The sequence below is a fragment of the Hevea brasiliensis genome, chromosome 13 (genome assembly GCF_030052815.1).
Source record: "Hevea brasiliensis isolate MT/VB/25A 57/8 chromosome 13, ASM3005281v1, whole genome shotgun sequence".
NCBI classification, from domain to species: Eukaryota; Viridiplantae; Streptophyta; class Magnoliopsida; order Malpighiales; family Euphorbiaceae; genus Hevea; species Hevea brasiliensis.
In genome coordinates this window covers 5,800,758-5,822,979 of record NC_079505.1, presented here as the reverse complement: position 1 = coordinate 5,822,979, position 22,222 = coordinate 5,800,758, and the positions used below count along the sequence as shown (strand labels likewise).

The 22,222-nt window shown below is 31.1% G+C and overlaps 1 protein-coding gene across 3 annotated transcripts; it reads right to left on the bottom strand.

Moving 5' to 3' along the window:
• Positions 1-16,229: 16,229 nt before the first annotated feature.
• LOC110657624 (F-box/kelch-repeat protein At1g22040) lies at positions 16,230-18,691 on the bottom strand. Of its 3 annotated transcripts, none has more exons than XM_021814913.2 (2): positions 18,579-18,691; positions 16,230-17,937 (listed from the first exon to the last, which is right to left on the bottom strand). In XM_021814913.2, the coding sequence occupies exon 2, from the start codon at positions 17,862-17,864 to the stop codon at positions 16,440-16,442; it is 1,425 nt and encodes a 474-aa protein (XP_021670605.2). In that variant the 5' UTR covers positions 17,865-17,937; positions 18,579-18,691; the 3' UTR covers positions 16,230-16,439. The 3 variants fall into 3 exon arrangements, with proteins under 3 accessions (XP_021670605.2, XP_021670604.2, XP_021670606.2); XM_021814912.2 differs by having other exon boundaries at positions 18,468-18,666; XM_021814914.2 differs by having other exon boundaries at positions 18,463-18,599.
• Between the last annotated feature and the right edge of the window lie 3,531 nt (positions 18,692-22,222).

Sequence of the window (22,222 nt, the reverse complement as noted above, 5' to 3'; positions counted from 1 at the left end):
GCAAGTTTGAGGTCATGATGGTATTGGTGAAAAAGAAAAATAGCAATCACAAATTTTTTTTTTTATGAGAAAAGATTATCGAGGTAATCTTTCCCACAGATGACGCTAATGATGTTATTCTCTTCTTCTGCAGGTTATGGATGCGAGGTTCAAGTGTTGAATCTACAAGGAAAAAGAGCAATGAGTGGGTTAGTTAATCACCACTCCGATGCCTAAGTCAGTAATGAGAACCGAACTGTGATAGGACAAGTAAAGACTGATTAACATACATACTTGATGGTCTTTATATAGGCTTTGATGTAGATTCCTGTTAGGATTAGGAATCTGTAATTGAGTAGGACTAGGAGTCTACTTTGCTAATTGAATCCTCATATGGATGGAACTCTGATTACAATGGATATCTCAGGATCCTTATTCTTATAAAGTGATCCGAGTATCATGAGTGTGGTTAGGCGAGTAACTTTCTGCCTGAATGTCTAAGTATCTCATAGTCATTTAGTTCGGATTGCTCATTACTCATTACTCGATTATCCGTTATTCATTTCTTAGTATTATTTTAGTGGTTGTAGTATTATGAAGCATATATACAAGATTACGAAGGTGAAGCAATCTGATCTTATTGTTAGTACATGTCTCTTGGGTCTATTTCTACGTCTATTATTAGGACTGCTAAATAGTATGGGAATTAAGGTTGTCAAAGATTTGGATTCGTGGAAAGTGTAATTTTTTTTTAATGATATTTGTGTTATATTTGATGATACTGTGTAGTTGTCTACTTTTCATTTTCCAAGCTTAAAAGTAAGCTAAAGAAAGTGCTGATTCTACATTAATGATGGAGAATTTCTTGAAATTTTGTCAATTTAATTCTAAATTGCGTGTGGGTTTTCATTTGATTATATTACTTTAGTTTTATTACAGTTTGCCAAATCTGCACAACTAATGCTTGGAGTTCAAGTTTTGGTTTCATAATTTGAACTTTAGGAATGTGAAATGTCTTTGGTCAATCTTCCCCACCAAATTCACACCTTTGCTTTGGCAAAGGGGAACATGCAGAGAAGAAAGGGAGGAGGGCAACCCTTCATCAGGCAGGGACTGGAGATTATGGTGGTTGTGGATCCATAATGTTTTAACAGAAGTGAGATGTTGAAGCTTTTCAGATATGGTAGATCGCAGACTATAAGAGAGGCAACAATGGAAGGCAGCAGCATATTCCCAGGGAAGGATTCCACATCACGGCCGTAGCAGCTACCGATCTTAAGGTGTGAGAGAGGAAGGGAATTGCAAATATCAATGCATGAGGTGACCAACGTGTTTGCTGCAGCCATTGATTTCAAGAAACTCTAACTGTAAAGGGTGAATCTCCTTCCAGGAATGACTCAAGTTCTAGAACAATTATAAGCTATCAAATTTGTCAGCGAAGGGACGAGGGAATGCATACATTCTGGCATGAACCTGAGCTTATGGCAGTTCCAGACGTTCAATTTTCTAAGAAAAGTGAGGTGGCAAAGCCCCTGGAAGTCGAAAGATTTCAGATTTGGACGATAACAGACTTCAAGAGAAGAGCTAGGGGGTGGCAGCAACGTTTCCCCTGGAAAAGATTCCATGCCTAGACAGTTTTCAATCACAATTTTGTAAGAGATAGGATGGTTTGTAGATTCCACTACATGCAGCCTTCAATGAATTTGACGCAATCACTCACTATTCTCAAGTGATTGTAATTTGTATGGTAAACATCCTCCTTGAAATGGGTTGAGTTCTGAAGAGATCAAAAGTAGGTTTGAGCATAACACAGTTCAAACCAAAAAAACTGTTCGAATTGATTTAACTTGAAAATTTGGTTTGATTTAAAATATTTAAGAATCGGTTTATTTGATTTGATTTGATTTAAAAAAAAAAACTTTAATGAAATTGAATTGAACCGAAATAAATTAAATTTGGAATTAAATTCTGAGATAAATATATTACCTATCCCTTCTGTGGCTCAGTGGTGAACTATGTTTTTAAGGACTTGTAAATCACGATTTGAAGACTCTACTTGGCCTTTTATTTTTATTATCAGACATTATGAACTGCATTCTTTCTCTCTTGGTCCATCAATCATTGCATCTTTCAGTCAGAAATCATCCACTTACCCACTTCAAGTACTATAAGTCTAAGGCCTTATCGTTCAAAACACCCTACTTTCTTATTGTTTAGTTTACCATCGAAGTAATTTGCTTCTAAATTATTAAAGATAATAATACACTTAACTAGAGAAGTATAACTTATCAAGTCTTACTTAAGTAAATTACTTCCCTTATATAAAGGAGTAGAATTAGGGAAGAGAACTGATTAGGTTTTTGCGGTACTCAATCCGATCGAAACCTAATAGGATGGGTTTGGGTACTATATAATTAGATTTTGGACAAATTTAAATTTAAAATTTAATACCCATGACGGGTTCGGGTTGGTGGTCTTGGATGTCAAGTTTAGGAACAATTCAAGTAAGGTCAGAAGAAATAGTGTAGCTCGAACAAAGTGGTGGGAGTTCAAAGGAGTAAAGCAAGTGAAGTTCAAAAATGAGCTTCTCGAGTCCGAAGTATGGAAGCTAGATATGGAGGTTAATGATATGTGGATACAGATGGCATCAAAGATTAGAGAAGTAACTAGAAAAGTATTTGGAGAGTCTAAAGGACATGGACCACCCTTAAAAGAGAGATGGTGGTGGAATGAGGAAGTACAAAAGGTAGTGAAGAGAAAAAGGGAATGGTATAAGAAATTACCTAAATGTGATAATAATAAGGCATATGAACAGTACAAGATAGCAAAGAAAGAGGCAAAAAAGGCAGTTGGTCAAGCAAGAGCATAGGCCTTTGAAAAGTTATATGAGAAACTTGAAACTAAAGAAGGGGAGAAAGATATTTATAGATTAGCAAGGATTAGAGAAAGGAAATGTCAAGATCTCAATCAAGTTTGGTGCATTAAGGATAAAGAAGGAAAAGTGTTGGTGAAAGATGAGGACATTAAAGAAAGATGGAGAAATTATTTTAATGATCTCTTTAATAATAGTCAAAATGGTAATAGCGTGAATATAGATTATAGAACAATAGAAAAGAATGTAAATTATACTAGAAGGATTCGATCTTTAGAAGTAAAGGAAGCACTTAAGAGAATGAAAGTGGGTAAAGCCTGTGGACCCGATGAAATACCAATTGAAGTGTGGAAGTATTTGGGAGATATGGGAGTGGCATGGTTAACTAAATTATTTAATAAGATCCTAAACTCAAAGAAAATGCCTGATAAATGGAGGAAGAGTATTTTAGTACCTATTTTTAAAAATAAGGGAGACATACAGAGTTGCTCAAATTATAGGGAAATTAAACTCATGAGCCATACTATGAAGTTGTGGGAGAGAGTTGTGGAGCATCGACTACGTTATGATACTTCTATCTCTCTCAATCAATTTGGTTTCATGTCCGGTCGTTCAACTATGGAAGCGATCTTTCTCATTAGAAGCTTGATGGAGAAATATAGAGATGTGAAGAAAGATCTACACATGGTTTTTATTGATTTAGAGAAGGCTTATAATAGTGTTCCAAGAGAGGTCTTATGGAATGTGTTAGAACAAAAGAGGGTATCTATTAGGTACATACAAGTATTGAAAGATATGTATGAAAGAGCAACTACTATTGTGCGCACAGTGGGAGGGGACACAAGAGATTTTCCGATCTCAATTGGATTACACCAAGGATCAGCCATAAGCCCTTACCTTTTTACATTAGTTTTAGATGAACTGACGAAACATATACAAGAGAGTATTCCTTGGTGCATGATGTTTGCGGATGATATTGTTCTGATAGATGAGACACGAGAAGGAGTCAATAGAAAGCTAGAACTTTGGAGAAGTACTCTAGAGTCAAAGGGTTTTAAGTTAAGTAGAATGAAGACAGAATACATGCATTGCAAGTTCAGTGAAGGCCAAACTGGTGATAGGGAAGGAGTTAGTTTGAATGGAGTGGTACTGTTACAAAGTAATCACTTTAAATATCTAGGCTCAGTCCTTCAAGTAGATGGGGGATGTGAGGAAGATGTTAGTCATAGGATTAAAGCCGGATGGTTGAAGTGGAGACGTGCCACGGGAGTTTTATGTGATCGTAAGATTCCCAATAAATTGAAAGGAAAATTTTAACGTACAGCCATACGACCGGCTATGTTATATGGTAGTGAGTGTTGGGCACTGAAAGAGTCGTATGCATCTAAGATAAGAGTTGCAGAGATGAGAATGTTAAGGTGGATGAGTGGCCATACTAGACTAGATAAAGTCCGTAATGAGAGTATTAGAGAAAACGTAGGAGTGGTGCCAATTGAAGATAAGTTGAGAGAAGGGAGATTGAGGTGGTTTGGCCATGTGAAGCGTAGACATACGGAGGCTCCAGTTAGACAAGTAGAGCACATTAGGTTAGAGGATAGAAAGAAAAAAAGGGGTAGACCTAAATTGACTTGGAGGAGAGTAGTACAACATGACTTAGAAGCATTACACATTTCTGAGGATTTAACCCAAAATCGTTCAGAGTGGAAAAAGCGAATCCATATAGCCGACCCCAAATTTTTGGGATAAAGGCTTAGTTGAGTTGAGTTGAGTTGACAGGTTTGTATTGGATTCAAGTTTTGCATATTGGGTATACCCGAGCTCATTATATAAATATTTAATTAAATATAAAATCTATGTTTTTTATAGAGTTTCTCAAACTATAGGGGAATTAAACTCATGAGTCATACTATGAAGTTGTGGGGGAGAGTTGTAGAGCATCGACTGCATCATGATACTTCTATCTCTCTCAATCAATTTGGTTTCATGCCCGGTCGTTCAACTATGGAAGCGATCTTTCTCATTAGAAGCTTGATGGAGAAATATAGAGATGTGAAGAAAGATCTACACATGGTTTTTATTGATTTGGAGAAGGCTTATGATAGTGTTCCAAGAGATGTCTTATGGAATGTGTTTGAACAAAAGAGGGTATCTATTAGGACATACAAGTGTTGAAAGATATGTATGAAGGAGCAACTACTATTGTGCGTACAGTGGGAGAGGACACAAGAGATTTTTCGATCTCAATTGGATTTCACCAAGGATCAGCCATAAGCCCTTACCTTTTTACATTAGTTTTAGATGAATTGGCGAAACATATACAAGAGGGTATTCCTTGGTGCCTGATGTTTGCGGATGATATTGTTCTGATAGAGGAGACACGAGAAGGAGTCAATAGAAAGCTATAGCATTGGAGAAGTACTCTAGAGTCGAAGGGTTTTAAGTTAAGTAGAACGAAGACAGAATATATGCATTGCAAGTTCAGTGAAGGCCAAACGGATGATAGAGAAGGAGTTAGTTTGAACGGAATTGTACTGTCCCAAAGTAATCACTTTAAATATCTAGGCTCAGTCCTTCAAGTAGATGGGGGATGTGAGAAGGATGTTAGTCATAAGATTAAAGCCGGATGGTTGAAGTGGAGACGTGCCACGGGAGTTTTATGTGATCGTAAGATTCCCAATAAGTTGAAAGGAAAATTTTACCGTACAGCCATACGACCGGCTATGTTATATTATAGTGAGTGTTGGGCACTGAAAGAGTCGTATGCGTCTAAGATAAAAGTTGCAGAGATGAGAATGTTAAGATAGATGAATGGCCATACTAGACTAGATAAAGTCCGTAATGAGAGTATTAGAGAAAAAGTAGGAGTGGTGCCAATTGAAGATAAGTTGAGAGAAGGAAGATTGAGGTGGTTTGGTCATATGAAGTGTAGACATGCGAAGGCTCTAGTTAGACAAGTAGAGCACATTAGGTTAGAGGATAGAAAGAAAAAAAGGGGTAGACCTAAATTGACTTGGAGGAGAGTAGTACAATATGACCTAGAAGCATTACATATTTCTGAGGATTTAACCCAAAATCGTTTAGAGTAGAAAAAGCGAATCCATATAGCCGACCCCAAATTTTTGAGATAAAGGCTTAGTTGAATTGAATTGAGTGTATAAAATCTATGTTTTTTACATATTGGGTATACCCGAGCTCATTATATAAATATTTAATTAAAAATAAAATCTATGTTTTTTATATTATAAATTTTTATATATTTTATTTTATATAAAATAAAATTAAAATATTTTATAAAATTATTAAATTTTTTAAAATATAAATTATTAACCAAAAATAATTTTATATAGATTTTTTAATTAAAATATATAAAATTAAACGGGATTCAAATATTTCTCAAATAATAATAATAATTGAGTTTGAGACGGATTTGGATAGTTGAGAATAAATTTTAATTGGGTTCGAGTAGGGTGATTTTTGTAGGTACCCTACTCGTTGCCTTCCCTAAGTAAAATGCCTACTTAGAAATTTGGTTTGATAACACATGACAAATAAGTTCATTTTCTACATTTCCTAAAAAATTTTACTTCCTTAACCTACTTACTCCCAACCAAACAAGACCGAAATAGCACATGAATTCAACACACCAACTATAGTAACAGAATTAGGCTTTAAGCACATATTTTGCATCATGCACAACATGTCCAGGTCTTCTTTGAATTGTCCTTGCTGAGCTAGCCCAGATATTATGGAATTTCAAGAAGTCAAAACCGATGGCAGTGAAGAAAATAAAAGCTGCTCCTGCCCGGAAACCTCCCTTCCTCAATGTCTGGCAATCAAGTGCCGGTTGTCATTTAGAATAATCCTATACTTGGGCTCCAGGAGTAGAGTCAGAAAATTTTTTTTGAGGGGATAAATATAGTGATAGCGTTACATGCTTTGATCGTTGCCAATTGATCTACTCAACTTTATAATATATATATAATATGTAATATGTAAAAGATTTGTAAGAATTTTTAATATATTTTCATTAAAATTAGTAAAAAATAAAATAGTTTCAATTTTATACTTTTGAATTAATATATATAAAAAGAGTTGAATAAACTATATAATTTATTTTTCCAAAAAAATTATATAATTTATTTATAAAATTTTGTTTCAATCTTTTAAATAATATATAAAAATTTGAGATATACATAAAAATATTTTATGTTTAAATTCTATTAGGTGTTATAGATAATAAGAAAAATACTCTTAATTGTAATTATCATTTTAATATTTTAATGCACTAAAACAATTGTAAAATGTCTTGATTACTGAAATTCATGTTTTGAAATTCATTTTTTTTATTTACAAGTATTTCAAATTTTAATTGTGATTAAAAATTTAATATATAATTATAATTATTTACATATACTTAAAATTGACTCATTAAATAAATGATTCCACTGGATTAACGTTATATTTGAAATTAATTTAAAAATAATTAATTATAATCATTACTTATATATTTTGAAGGAATAATGTTTTACATTAAAAAATACCAAAAAATATAATTAAACTTTAAAAAATTGAGGGTGTCAATGTTATAAGAATTTATTAAATATCTCATAAAAATAAAAAATTCAAATACTACACACATATATATAAAATGGCCTCCATTGGCCCTCTTCTTCCGCCTCTGCTGAATCTATTTGTTTCTTAAAAAATAATTTATATATGAAAAATATTTTTATTGACCATTTCTTGAGTGTCTAAATACCAGAAAAAATGAAAATATTAAAAAAAAATTCACAAAATAATTGGAGCGTTGGTTTGATATGCATTCCTCACTTAACCAACAAACAAATAAAAATCAGCAATGAAGAGAGAAAATTATAGAGGTTCAAGAGAGATATGTATTATATTGCAAGAATTAGACGTAGAAATAAACTCAAAGAGACATGTATGAATTCACCTTCAGAATCTCATATACATGCTTAAATATCACCATTGATGCCAGCATGTATCTTAACTGATCCGTTACCATTCAGGACAACTTTCTTCAAGATGAAGAAAAAGAAGCCTGTGATTTGTTAAGTGTTTGATAAGTTTTTTTTTACTACTATGTCCTCTAGCTTTGCCGCTCAATGATGAAGGCTGGCCATCTCTTTCCATCATCACTAGTTATTCATTTTTTTTTTCTCTCTCTATTTGACCATTGTTGTTGTTGTGTGTTGGTTTTGATGACTTTAACATCAAAGGCAATGAAAATGGCTGTTTTACTCTAGCATTGCTCTGTTTTGTTCTTTTACACTAAGCATTGAGCAATTTATTTTGTTTTTGAAAGCTAGTCAGACAGGGAGATGGCAAGATCAAGAAGAATAGGAGAATAAATGCTTCCAGAGACCTGATGAAATGCCAATGCTATTTGAGGGTTATTTTTTTATAAGCATAGTGCAATTTTGTTGTGTGCCTTTTCTTCCTCATGCCATACACAATCATGAAATGTTAGAGAGAGATTGTGCTGTGTATATTCAAGCCAAAGTTGATTAACAAACGAAACAGAGCAAAGGGAAAGAAGCAGAGAAGAGAAAGGATACATATATATAGAGACAGAATTAAGTGAATCCATGGTTATGGAAGAGAATTAAAACTATGGGTTAATTTAGGTTGAGATGGTAGTGCTTTAAGTGTATGACTCATAAGAGGGGCCTGCAGTCAGATGGGACAGTGAGGCAGATTGTAATTGCCACAGGTCGCAGGGTTGACATCTCCTTGGTGGTTGACATTGATGAGTTTGGAAGAAGGATCATTGTTTTATTTTCCTGATTTTGTGTCTCGGGTTGACATGGATCGGATTTAGAGAATATTTGATTTATTGAAAATAAAATATTATTACCAGAATTGCAAATGTTATTGCAGTATCAATTTAATTTCACTCCAATAGCTCAAAAGTTAAAGATGAGACTACATTTTATTTACAAGCAATCTGAGCAACTACCTATTTAAGTTACAGTACACTAATTTTTTTATGATGATAATTAGGTGAGAGATTTTAGCATGAAAAGTATGAGCTCCTTAAGAGAATTTGTCCATATACAAGTTCACATAAAAATTGTGCATAGAATATATATATATATATATATATATATATATATATATATATATATATATAATTAAAAATTTTACCTTAAAGCATAAATAATAACAGCATAGAATATATAGCTTTAAATAACTCATTGTGATATGTAAACCAAAAGATCAACATTGTGATATTTTAAGGTAATAAATTATATATTATTTAAAAATTATAATATTTTGAAGAGATAATACAAAAAAGTAGAGAAATTTTCTATGATAATACTAAAAATTTTAGTAGGGCTAAGAAAATAAATTTATCACTATTATAAGAACATGGATAAACATTAATTGGAGGGCCATGCATGGCCTCTTTTGTCAAGAAATAAAGACCAAAACTCATTAAAAATAAAATTGCTATATCAAAACTCCAACACAAACCTAAATAAGAGGTCTAAACTCGAACATTACATAAAGCCCTACATTAAAATGGGTATGATCCAATCTTTTCTTTTGTAGCAGCCAACTTGTGTTCCTCCTTCACTCACATCACTTCGCTAGTCTCCATGAGGAGAGGCTTGGCTACACAAAACAAACAGGTAGAAAAGACCAAACATAAAAGACAAAGGGAGTGGAAGAGCACTCCATGCATCCATAGATCTCCCTTTCTTTAACCCTTTTAAGCTTAGAGGAATGGGCGAGATTTACAGTAAACTGGATAAGACTAAGACCATTGCCAGACGAGCCGGGAAGAGCTTGTTAGTGCTAGGACCTTGCATGGTTGAGAAACCCTAACAGAAATGGTTACCACATTGGCATCAATCCTCCAAACTACCAGCTAACAAACTGCTCCAAGCAGCTACACCACGAAACAATAGGGTAGACTTTAAGTAGTATGCCATAGAGCATATCATTTTGTATGTATCTTGTACATATCTTATTAATAAAAGATAATTTTACTTTTCTATTTACATAATATATTTATGTGTAATAGAAAAGGCCCATTGATATTTTGTTAGAAATTATATTATTAAGTTGTTAAGAATATGAGTGATAGTATTTCTAGCACAAAGTATCATAAATTGATTCACAATCGAGGATACTTCACAAAGGACATGACTTATTCAGAAAATATTGTAATCATGTTTGTTCCCAAGGTATTTATATAAGATATAAATAAGATGGAGTGGTGAGTCTCATGCTACATAACAAACATAATAGGCACTTATACATGATAAATAGACCGAACCAGTGACGCTTATGACAAGCACATGGAGTTTACTCTTGTCAGTGCATTGTCATATATCATATCAGTGCATATAATCTTTAGTGCATATATAGATGGTTTGAGTTTGATACTGCTTTCATACTTGTATTGTGTATGGGTATATGGGCATGTGTTGGCTCCTACTAGTTATATATGGAGATAGGTGTTAATCAAGATGGAATCCGTTACCCTAAGTAAATAAGGATAAAATCCTATGCTCATTTAATTGTTCTTGATATTTCAAGTTCCTAATCAGGGCAGATAGATTTAGTCAAAAAAGAGTTTCTGACAAAAAAATCTAATTAATCAAGAACTGAAATTAAAAGAGAACATAATGTTCATAGCAAATGGGATTTGACATTAACCATGACTCCAGCTCAAATTGGGATTTTGTAACAGAGAGATTCTAGTGCATGGTAACATATAATCAAAGGTTCATTTAAGGTATTCCTTATTACTGATTGGGTGGCCATGACATACTATGTTAGGTGTCAACCATGGTCTATGAGATGTCTGAAATGATTTAGAAAAATTATTTACTGTAAAAAAGAGTTCTAATGATATTAAGAGTTAATATCATTTCTCATTGCCAATAAATAATGGGCCTAATAAGTCACACATCTATACAAGTTAATCACCATTTAAAATGTGATTTAATTGATTAATTAAAAAGTTTAATTAATTAATTAAAAAGGTTTGGTTTACAATAAGATTGCAAAGTCCCTAGCATGACTTGAAATCAAATCTAGGTTATTGGATGTATAGTATAAATTAAATTTATATTTAATTTGATTAAATATGAATTTAATTATGAGAAATTAATTAATAGAGATTAATAAATTGATTTATTTATATTTGATATAAATTCATTTAAAGAGGAGAAATTATAATTTTGAGTTGAGAACTCAAATTAAAAAGTAAGGGCAAATTGGTCTTTTCACATGGTGACATGTGGCACCATGAGATAGTGACACATGGCATCATATGATCTTGCCACTTGTCTTCCTATAATGAAAGACTACATGTTATGATTTAAATGGAGCTTGACACTTGACTTCATAGGATTAAATCAAATAATAACAAGATGGGATCTTGTGATAACATGTGGCAAGGGAGTAAGTTAGGGTTTGACCTAAGTATATAAATAAAAATTATAAAGAAAAATTATAAAGAAAAAACACACTCCTCTCTCTTTTCTCTCAAGTTGGACGGCAACTTTGTCTCTCTCTCTCCTTTTCAATTTCTTAATTAATTCAAGGGAAAAACTATGATTTCCTCTTGAATTAAAATTATTAGAAAGTGTTTCTAATACTCAATATATTCATACAACCTTCACAAAGCATAAACCCTATCTCAAAATTCGTTGACAAGACTTGAGAAGCCAATCTAGGGGCTACCATTGCATCTTTGGTGTGTGCTTGTGGTGGACAAACTAGAGAGACAACATTTGGGGTCCTAAGAACATCCTAAGAGGTTTCAATTGTGTATCAAGAGGTCAGTACCTAAAGATCCATCTTTTAGTTAGGGTTTCATTAAATTAAATGTTAATTCACAATCTTTAATGGCAAATGAAATTTTAATGCATGCTAAAATGTGTTTTGGTATGCAATTGGGCATTGAAAATTGATTTGGATCATAAGACACTTAGTATGGTGCATGTAACTTTAGAAATAATTTTTGAAATTCAAGGTTCTAATGCCCTTTATTCACGCTTCTACTCCTTTATAGACACCTTCAACAAGCAAAGTGACCCCACATAACCCAACTTAATTCTCATCCAAGGAAGGGTACTAAAACTCCAAAATTGGAGACTGAGAAAACTACACAAAGAGGAGGAAAAACTAAAAACCAAAGGAAAACATAACTAAAGAAATGGTGGGAGGATGGTCCATGGTCAAATCGGGCAAACCTCCCCCTGAATCATCATTGAGATAAGCCCTATTTTAAGAAAGAGGTGAGACCGTTTTTTGAGTTTGGTGAAGGAGAGGGAGAGTATACTCTAGCTTCTTTGATGGAAGTAGGGGTGAGCATTCTATTCAAACCGAACCGAACCGAATTAAATTATAAAAACCGAACCGTAAATTTTAGAAATCGAATCGAACCGAAATTGGTGAAAAATCGAATCGAACCGAACCGCTCTATTTCGGTTCGGTTCGGTTTAAACCGATCGGTTTGATTTTTTATTATTTTTTAATTTAGACTTAATTTTTAAGTTATTTGGTCTAATTTTAACTTTGGTTTGAACCTAATAACCATTAATCAATGAAATTAAACAATTAATATATATATAATTAAATATAATTCATAAATTTTTCATAAAAATAAATCAATTCAAAAATATATTCGGTTCGATTTAGTTTGATTTGACTATATAAATTATTATTCGGTTCGGTTCGGTTCGATTTAACCGATTTTTTTCTCTTTAAAACCGAACCGAACCGAAATAACTGAAATTTTTATAATGTAAAACTGAACCGAACCGATTTAATTTTAAAACCGAACTGATTGAACCGAATGAACTCGGTTCGGTTCGATTTTTCAGTTTGAACCGAATTCTGCTCGGCCCTAGATAGAAGTAAGTTTTAGGTTTGAATATCTGAGGTATTGTAACTTATAAATTAATCCTTAATTTATTTATTTTAGTAACAATTTAGTTTTCAAATTTAAATTTTGTTAATCAATTAATCCTTACTATCTAAATCGACCATTAATTTTTTTCAATTTGATGCAATTTATTATTTGAAATTTTATTTTATTAATAAAATAATCCTTACATCTAAATGTTATATTTAAATAATTATTTGTTTTATTATTAAAATAGAAATAATTATATATTTTATTATTAAAATAGTTATATAAAACTTCATTATGAATCTATTTGACATTTGTTTGATCTATTATTAACAAAAATTCTACCTTAAATATTTTAAGAATATATTATTATAAATTATTCTTACATCAAATATAATTTAATATATTTCAATCATAAAAATTCTAAAATAGTTTAGCATCTTTTTCTAACAGTTTGATTGTATGCGGATGCACTTTCTTAAATCAAAATCTTGAGATGCGTTTATGAGATTATTGACCGGGCTTGTTTGGTATTATTATTAAAATTATTATTGAGAAAAATACATCTTAAAATATATTAATTAAAAAATATTAAAAAATAATTTAAAATTAAATTCATTAAATTTTAGTTATTGAAAAATTAAAATAGTAAAATATTTTTTTAAATAACATTTAATAATATTTTTTGGAAGCAGATTTGATTTTAAAACCTTTAATGCCAAACAGACACATTCTAATTGTGCTGGGTTTTGGATTTGGTCCTGGGGTGAAGAGGTTATGAGAATTAGTGCTTTTGGACTCAAGGAATGTATCCCGGAAGCTTCAAAGAGGTTGAAAAACCTTTTCCTCTTAGGAAAAGAAAAACCTTAAGGTTTATTCACCTTTGAAAAATTGTATAATTTAAAAAAAATTAAAAAATTGAAAAATAGATTTTTATATTTACACATGTTAATTTTCTAGATGGAAAACTAAAAAATTAATTATCCAGTTTTTCAATATTTAAATATTATTTTGAAATAATTTTAATTTGTTTTTATTTTTTTGATAAAAGTTTTTTTTAAATATTTTCTAAATGGAAAATAATGACTTTTTATAATTAAAAATTAAACTATAACTTTTTTACAACTAAAATTGAATGATTATTTAAAAAATATTTATTTATAATAATAAAAATTAATCATATTATGATAAAATAAATAAATAATACATAAATAAATTTTCAAATATATTTTATAGATATTTATTTTTTAATTATGAAAAAATTTATTTTTATTTTTTTAAATTAGAAAACCATTCTCTTATTTGTAGATTAATACGTTTTTTCATTTTATTTTATTTTTTATAAAAGATAAAATTAATTTTAAAAAAAATAGAAAACTATTTCTACAAATAAATAGGCTCCTATACTCCCATTCTTTAAGCCACAACTTTATGTATCAAATAAAGGAAATGATTATATATATATATATATATATATATATATATATATGGTGACATTTCTAATTGGCTGTCATGTGTTTCTAATAAGTTGTTTAATAGCTGACATATTGAATCGTATGCATAGTATAATGGACTGTTTAAATCGATCCTAACGGGATGATTATGAATTTTTTCTAAATGAATATTCTATTAAATACTAATAGAATAATAGATATTAAATATTAATTATTAATAAAATAATATAATATTAAATTGAAATTCTAGTAAGAATAAAATCCCAAACTGCAATTTGCTGAAAAATTTCTACTATTTCTTATGCAACTATATATATATCTTCGGAAGGAAGATAGACACACGCGACTTAGGGAAAAGATACACTCTAAAATCGATGTGAGATCTCAAAGGACTAATCCACTTCTTAGCAGTATGCTCTAGCGGATACAAACATAGCGGCTCACCCTCAACAGTTTTGCCTTTTTTTTGTTGGAAGATAGACACACAAAGTTCAGAGTAGGGACACACTTTTTAATGAAATCATGATAATTTTATTAAGACGCGCTATTTATTATTATCTACCTGGTAAGATCAGTGACAGAAAATACTAATGAGTGACAAGAAGGCAAGAAGGCCAGGTCTACAACCTGACAAGCAAAACCCACTTTCAAAACCTTTGACATTTTAAAGTTTTGTCTCTATTTTTGTTGTCCTACATTGTTTGGTATAAAGGTATTTATGCTAAAATATAAGATTTAAGCAAATTTCTTATTTTTGAGTTAATTTTTGAAGTATAAATAGACTCAATCAATTTTCTCTATATGATATTAGAATCTATTCTACTTTAATAGTTGGCCACTACAGATGTTAATGTTTACAAACTTCACGCTATAAATATTTATGCCTAAACATAAGAGGATTTATTGTCTCACATTGGTTTAATATTCTTAGGCAAACCTCCATTTTCTCTACAATTTTATAACTATCATTGAGCCCACAAATTAATCATTTACTTAATGAGATAAATAAAAAAAGAGAAATTAATTAATGGCGATTTAATATATATATAAGGAAAAACTCATACCAAGCCCATAGAAATTTTGAATTTTTGTCTATAAAAATAGTGTAACTTTCTTTTAATATCTTGTAAATCAACAAATTTCTCATTATTATTTTTTTTATTTTTATCTTTACTAAGTTCTCAATTTCTTTAAGTTGAAAAGTTTGTAGGTTCAATTATATAATGTGTATAAATAATAAACTAAAAGTTGTTGAGTGTTCAAGAATTTTTCCTAATGCATTGCATGAGAGTCTTAAAACTATGGAATGGAAAGTTAATACAAATAATGTAAGAGCATGAAATGTAATGTAAAAGGAACTTAATTAACTTCACTTTGTTTTGAGAGTTGTTGTTGTTGGTTTTTTTTTTTTTTTTTTAAAAAAAAAAAGGTTAATGAGCCTTGCAGGTTAATGGATGTAAATTTTTAACATTCATTAACTTTCATTTATGTCCTAAAATTAACTAACAAATGAGGTTAATAGGTTAACCTTCATTTACATTTCACCCTTTAACTCCCTCTAACCAACTCCCATACAATAGTGAAGGATTGTAGGTTCAGCAACACTCAATTGAAGAGTACAGGCTCAATAGACAAATCTCAAAAATTCACGGACTAAAAAATTGGATTTTCAGATTTTAAATGAGGTCAGTTTTATGTGCAGATTGAACATGCCTCAAGTAATGGCCTCAGTTAACATCAGACCCTAACTTAGTATGAGATGAATAAAACTCCAGGATTTCCCAGATGACAATTAACAATAAATGTGAAAACTGAGAGGTGACTCCACAATTGCCCTGGTCCTGACTCCTGGATATCAAACATGTTCTACTAAGTGGAGTTGGCAGGTCAAAATCATTACTGAACGTACATCAAGCATCATATAGTAGTTGCTAATGTGAGCTTGTACCAAAATGCAAAAGTATGCTATTCCCCCATCTGTGTTAGTGAGTAACCGAACATCTAGAGTCGCAAGAAGAGATCATTCAGATAGGCAACAATAAAAATTGATTCACTCAATAATTGAATACATAAATTGTTTACAAGTGCCTATATATCATGGATCATGTCATAGATTTCCAATACTATGATAAATTTTTTTTCCCTTTCAAGCATTCTCTCTTTATAATGGTAAGAATAATGTATACAAAACATTCATCACCACACTGAACTACAGAAAGGGTAAGACATACAGATATAACTAATGATCAAGGGTCTGACAACTAACCAGATCAGCAGAGCTAGCATTTTTAGTGGCAATGACCCTCCAAAGACATGTTTCTGGTTTTGCTGCAGACTCAGCCTCCTCGCTGCAGGAGTTATCAAAAGGAAGGGCTGAAGATGATGATGAGGAAGCTAAATGATTCCTTACATCTACCTGCAGAACTCTTATGATGTTGTTGGCATCTTTAGTGATTACATGGAGCTTTCCAAGTAAACCAGCAAGTAAATAGGAAGATTGTGAATTACTAGTGTCACAAATAGGAATATCACCAAGCAAAACTTTCCAGGCATCATTTCTGTAATCATATACCTTGATTCTAGCACTATCAAGAGAACTAGAAGGTTCAAGTGCATAAAGCTCATCTTCAACTGTGACACTCGGTTTTGTTCCTGCCTGCTTTACTGGCCAACCCTCTCCCATGCCAGTTGGCATTTCATTCCATGCATTCAACTCTGGATCGTATATCTCTCCTCCAACATCAACAAAAAAAGGCCAGCAATATAAGCTCTGAGCCACAAATAACCTTCCTCTATATGATGCCATCCCAGTTGCAATTGGCTTGAGCAAATCCGCCAGAAAAGCAGTAGGGAGCACCTGAGCCTTGGAAAAAGGCATGCTTGGAATTTCAGACCACATACCAGTATAAGGATCAAACACTTCAGCAGATTGGAGAGAGGTAAGTCCACCACGGCCTTTAGCAACTCCTCCAACAACATAAAGCTTGTTGTTTAAGATTCCTGTCTTAGAAAAGGCTCTACCAATGGACATTGGACTCATCTCACTCCAAGCATTCAGTATTGGATTATACCGCCACACACATCTCATGGCTGAAGCTTTAGAGAGTCCCCCTAACACATAGAGGCAACCATCAATAGCTCCAACAGCACTGCCATGAAAGGGTAATCGGTCCAGTGTCCCCTTCTTTCTAAGCCAACTCATTACCGTGTCTGCAATTTTGATACTCGAACCCACTACATTCCACATTCGAAGCGCAGCCAAACCCTTCTTGGGCTCATCTTCAAATGAAACACCAGGCATTGTCGGCAACCTTTGCCACCTTCGGGACAATGGATCCAAGGCATACCATAAAAATTTTTCATCTTCAACTTTCATTAATATATAGAGCCACGCCTCAGTTGTTCCAAGTTCTTTTCTCACATTGAACAGTTCAGCACTTACAATGGCTGCTTTCCAAGCACGAGACACTAACCTCATTTTCAAGTAACAAATCTTAGGAAGTCTGGCAAGGATCTGAATTGATATTTCATCAGGAAGGCTGGGAATCAATCTTGGACTTTCCTCACAAGAAATCGATGACAACCTCTGTCTCTTGCAAGTTTTACTTTGTGATACTTCAAAAAGCTCACTAGCTACAGCCCTTGAACTATTTACACCGCCCATTGACAACTTTCAGATCAACAAAGAGTAAGTCCAGTTTGTATCTCTTCGAGTCTAACTCAGGGCTACTTCACATCTGAGGTTAAAAACAAGAAGGAAAGCTATCAGTATCTTTTTACTACTTGCTCAGTCAAAGCATTGCCAAAAGCACAAATATCCAAAATGCCTAAAAAAAAAAAAAACAGCACATAAATACCCATTCACACTATTTAGCAGTTATCTTTGCAACCAAACAGAAATTTCACCTGTAACTCAAAGCATTTCCTGAAGTCCACAAAACAAAAACTCCAAATTTTTTTTAAAAAAAAAAAAAGGGAGAAAGAGGAAAAAGAAATGATCCCAACTATAGTAAAGCAGGCAACAAAATAGGGAAATTTCATTTTTCAAAAAGTACCCATTACAAATATACAAAATTAAGCCCCAGAAATGATTAATCAAGCAAACCTAAATTATACTGTGAATAGAAAAGGCACAATGAAAACCTCAAAACCCCTGACACCAGGAAAATAATGATTAATTCAAGACTCAGCCACAACCCAAAACTCCTAAACAAACCCATAGCTTAAAAATTCCATTAGAACAAAAAAAAAAAAAAGCTCACTGGACCTCAGCTCCTGTTTAGTTGCAGGGCAAATCCTCCACAAGAAAATCACAATGGAACAATTACTCTGTTGTACTTAAGAGGGATCACAAGGAATCAAGAAACGGAAACACTACCTTCGAATTCATAAAGACTCCTTCAAGAAGAGGATTGAAGAAAATCGATAACAACGTGGACAACCTAATACCGATTTTTCTTTTTGTTTTAAACAATTTATCACTATTTTTTTTAATAATTGTTTTAAACAATTTATTTATTTATTTTAAAATTAAAAAATTAGGGCAGAATTATATTAGCGTACGCAACTTGCCACATCACTATTCCGCGTCAGTCAACAGAACATTCTCAAGGCGATTATTAATAATTTTTTATTATATTTTTATTATAATATTTAATGTGTAAATATCCTTAAATTTTAATAATTATTATTAAAAAAATATTAGTTTTGAGAATTAAAATATAATTAAATTTTACAATTTTAAAATTAAAAAAAAAATATTGAATGTGTTTGAGTAATAATGAATATAATTTACACCATAACATGTTTAGTATTGTTATTGAACTATAATTATTTTAAAATATATTTATAAGAAAATATTAATTTAATAATTTTCAATTAAAAAAATTAATAATTTTAAAAGTATTTTTAATAAAATTTAATATATATATTAAAATTAAGTTTTCTTTTTAAACGATTTAAAAATGCATTTCTCACATTGGCATGATGAATTCAGAATTATGGGTGAATACTATTCACATCGGCACGATAAATTACTAGCATTAGCATGATGAATTTAAGATTACGGGTGAATACTATTCACATCGACACAATGAATTCAAGATTATGAGTGAACACTATTCATATGTGTATGTGTATATATATATATATTGACATATTAAAATTAAGTTTTCTCTTTAGGCAATTTTAAGAATGCATTCGCATTGGCATGATGAATTCAGAATTATGGGTGAATACTATTCAATTTGAATCAAATAAATAGAATTAAATTGTCTAAATTCAGTAATTCAATTCGGTTTTAAATTTTAAAAAATTCGATTATTTTGATTTGGTTCAGTTTTAAAAGAACAAAGTTAATTGAACCAAACTGAATTGCTTTATTGATTTTTAAATTGCTTTATTTTTATAAAAAATTTATGTATTATATGACTTTTTATATATATAAATTGTTTAATTTCATTGATTAATGGTTGTTAGATTCAAATCAATGTCAAAATCATATCAAATAATTTGAAAATCAATTATAAATATAAAAAAATCATCAAAGCCTAAAAACTGATCAGTTCGAATCGAATTGAACTAAATTGAGACGGTTTAATTCAGTATGATTTTTTATGCATTTCAGTTTGATTTAGTTTTTAAAATATAATAATTTAGTTTTGATGATTCGATTCAATTTGAATCGAATATTCCACCCTATTCCAGATAAAAAAAATTTTAAAATATTTTCCAATCAAGTAAATCTAATTGATGAGGAAGAAATGTTTTTATACTTATTTACAAGATTCTTAAAAAGTTTTTTTTTAATTTTTTTATTATCTCAAAAGTTTAATCCGAACGGTACCTCACTTTAAAGATTCTTTCTATAATTTGAAAAGAAAGACTTGCTAGGGCGGCTACTTAATTATAAGATAATGACTTTGTGGGGGAAGTTACATTTGTATGACATTTCTTGATCTTCTTTTTAAAAACTATATAAACTATATATTTTTTTTTATTTTTAAAATATAATATTATCCAAATTATACATATAAAATTTTGAGGGACACAAAAATCGTATATAGAAATTATCCTAAATTATTTAAGAGATGACTATATTAAAATCATTTTCATCGATTATTCTTATTTTTTTTTTAAAATATAAAATTTTATAAGAATTTAATTTAATTTATTATTTTTATCGATTTTTATATATAGAATGAAAAAATTCAATTCTTTTTAATTTAAAAAAAATGTTTCTAAGATTTTAGTTAGCAAGGGAAAATAGATTACGCTACAAATAATTAACTAGTCATATTGTCTGTGCATCGCGTGAAATATTTTTTTATTTTATTTTAATAATATATGCTAATATTTATTTTTATATTTTATATTTCTAAAATCATAGTAAAATTTTGTTAATATTAAAATTTTTGATTAATTATGTTAAATACAAATTAATTTTATTAAAATTTTGTACATTAATATCATTGGTTCATCACTAAAAAAAATAGTGTCACCAAAAACTTATTTTTCGTATATCATTATTAAATCATGCTCAATTGTTTGAAATTTCATATATTATCATTAAATCATCACTAAAACATTTCCCTCCAATTTTAATGGGAGATTTTGCCTCCAAATGTAAGGATCATGAAATTTTTTCGATTGTCTCTATATATTTCTTTTGGTGACGAATGTCTAGTATTATGGTGACAAAAGATTTTGTTGTTACAAAAACAAATGATTTAATGACGACTTAGGAATTTTGTCAATAAATTGTAACATTTAGTGACAAATTCTTATGCGTAATAAAAATTTTTATCACAAAAGATGTAATTTCTTGTAATAAAGCTTAGACGGGCACAATTAGGAACAACTTCCCTCTACAAAGCAAATTACGTACAAATTGGATCATCAACAACAAACAACCTAAATAAAAAGTACCCAATAGCCTAAGGCCATACTGTGCTTCACTATTATCTATAAAGCAAATTGCATATGGTATTTAGGGAAATTGGGGATTTAAATCCTATATAAATTAGAGTGACCTGACTCTTTGATGTTTGAGTTACCATCTTGATGGAAAGCCTAATCCATGCATTGCATGCAGAAAAAGAGACATGGTGAAGGAAATCTCAAATTTTCAAAATTTCAAAATTCTATGCCCACACCAGCTTGGGAATACCCAGCACTAGCAACAATGGTGTACTACACCTCAAATAAGCAGCCTTTTGCAGTGAACTCAATGCCATTTTATGCAACTCTTAGAAGTTGATCAACAACATCTTTATATTTTCTCAAAACTCTATTAGCAAGCGAGTGCGACGTGCATGTCTAAGCCATATGAGACTAAGTTGACACCGATAACAATGAGTAGAAGAAGCCTGATCTTCTTACTCTTCAAAACACAGTTTCTTTAAAAACTCTTTTGGCCACATCATCTATCGCAAGACTCTTTTTCTCACCTTCATTTGCGTTAGTTCCGTTCAATTCAAAATATGCATCTATGAGTGCCCTATAATTTTCTGCTTCTATATGTTCCCAATTTTTATAAAGTATTTTAAAAAATTTTAATATTATTAAATTAAAACTTAGCTATCCCTTATCTTTTAGTCCTTTAAAAAACACAATTGAGTAGTAAAACTGCTTAATAAATGTGAAATAATAATGGTAACTTAATCCTCACAATATAAAAATGTCACGACCCAATCTATGGGCCAGACCGGCACTAGGACCTTGGCCAACTTAAAGCCTCAGAGGCCCGTAATAAGCCTAACTATCCCTTAACCCAATCCTAAGGCCCATTTTAAGCCCAATTTTAAGAATTCAACCGGACAGAGTTCAGCCATAGTATGGACCATACAACAGATAGTTTTTTACTCGCCCGACCTGTAAACACAATATATAATCATTTGGGGAGCTCAGCTCACCCTCTACATACTCATAATATCATAAAATCTAATGAGAGTTCAGCTCTCTCATCCAATCCAGTCATGCATGCATTTAATATTCTTACAAATTCAACATAATATTATATTA

Bases quoted from the DNA above. Each gene is read 5' to 3' on its own strand.
- LOC110657624 (XM_021814913.2), bottom strand. From the start codon at position 17,864: ATGGGCGGTGTAAATAGTTCAAGGGCTGTAGCTAGTGAGCTTTTTGAA.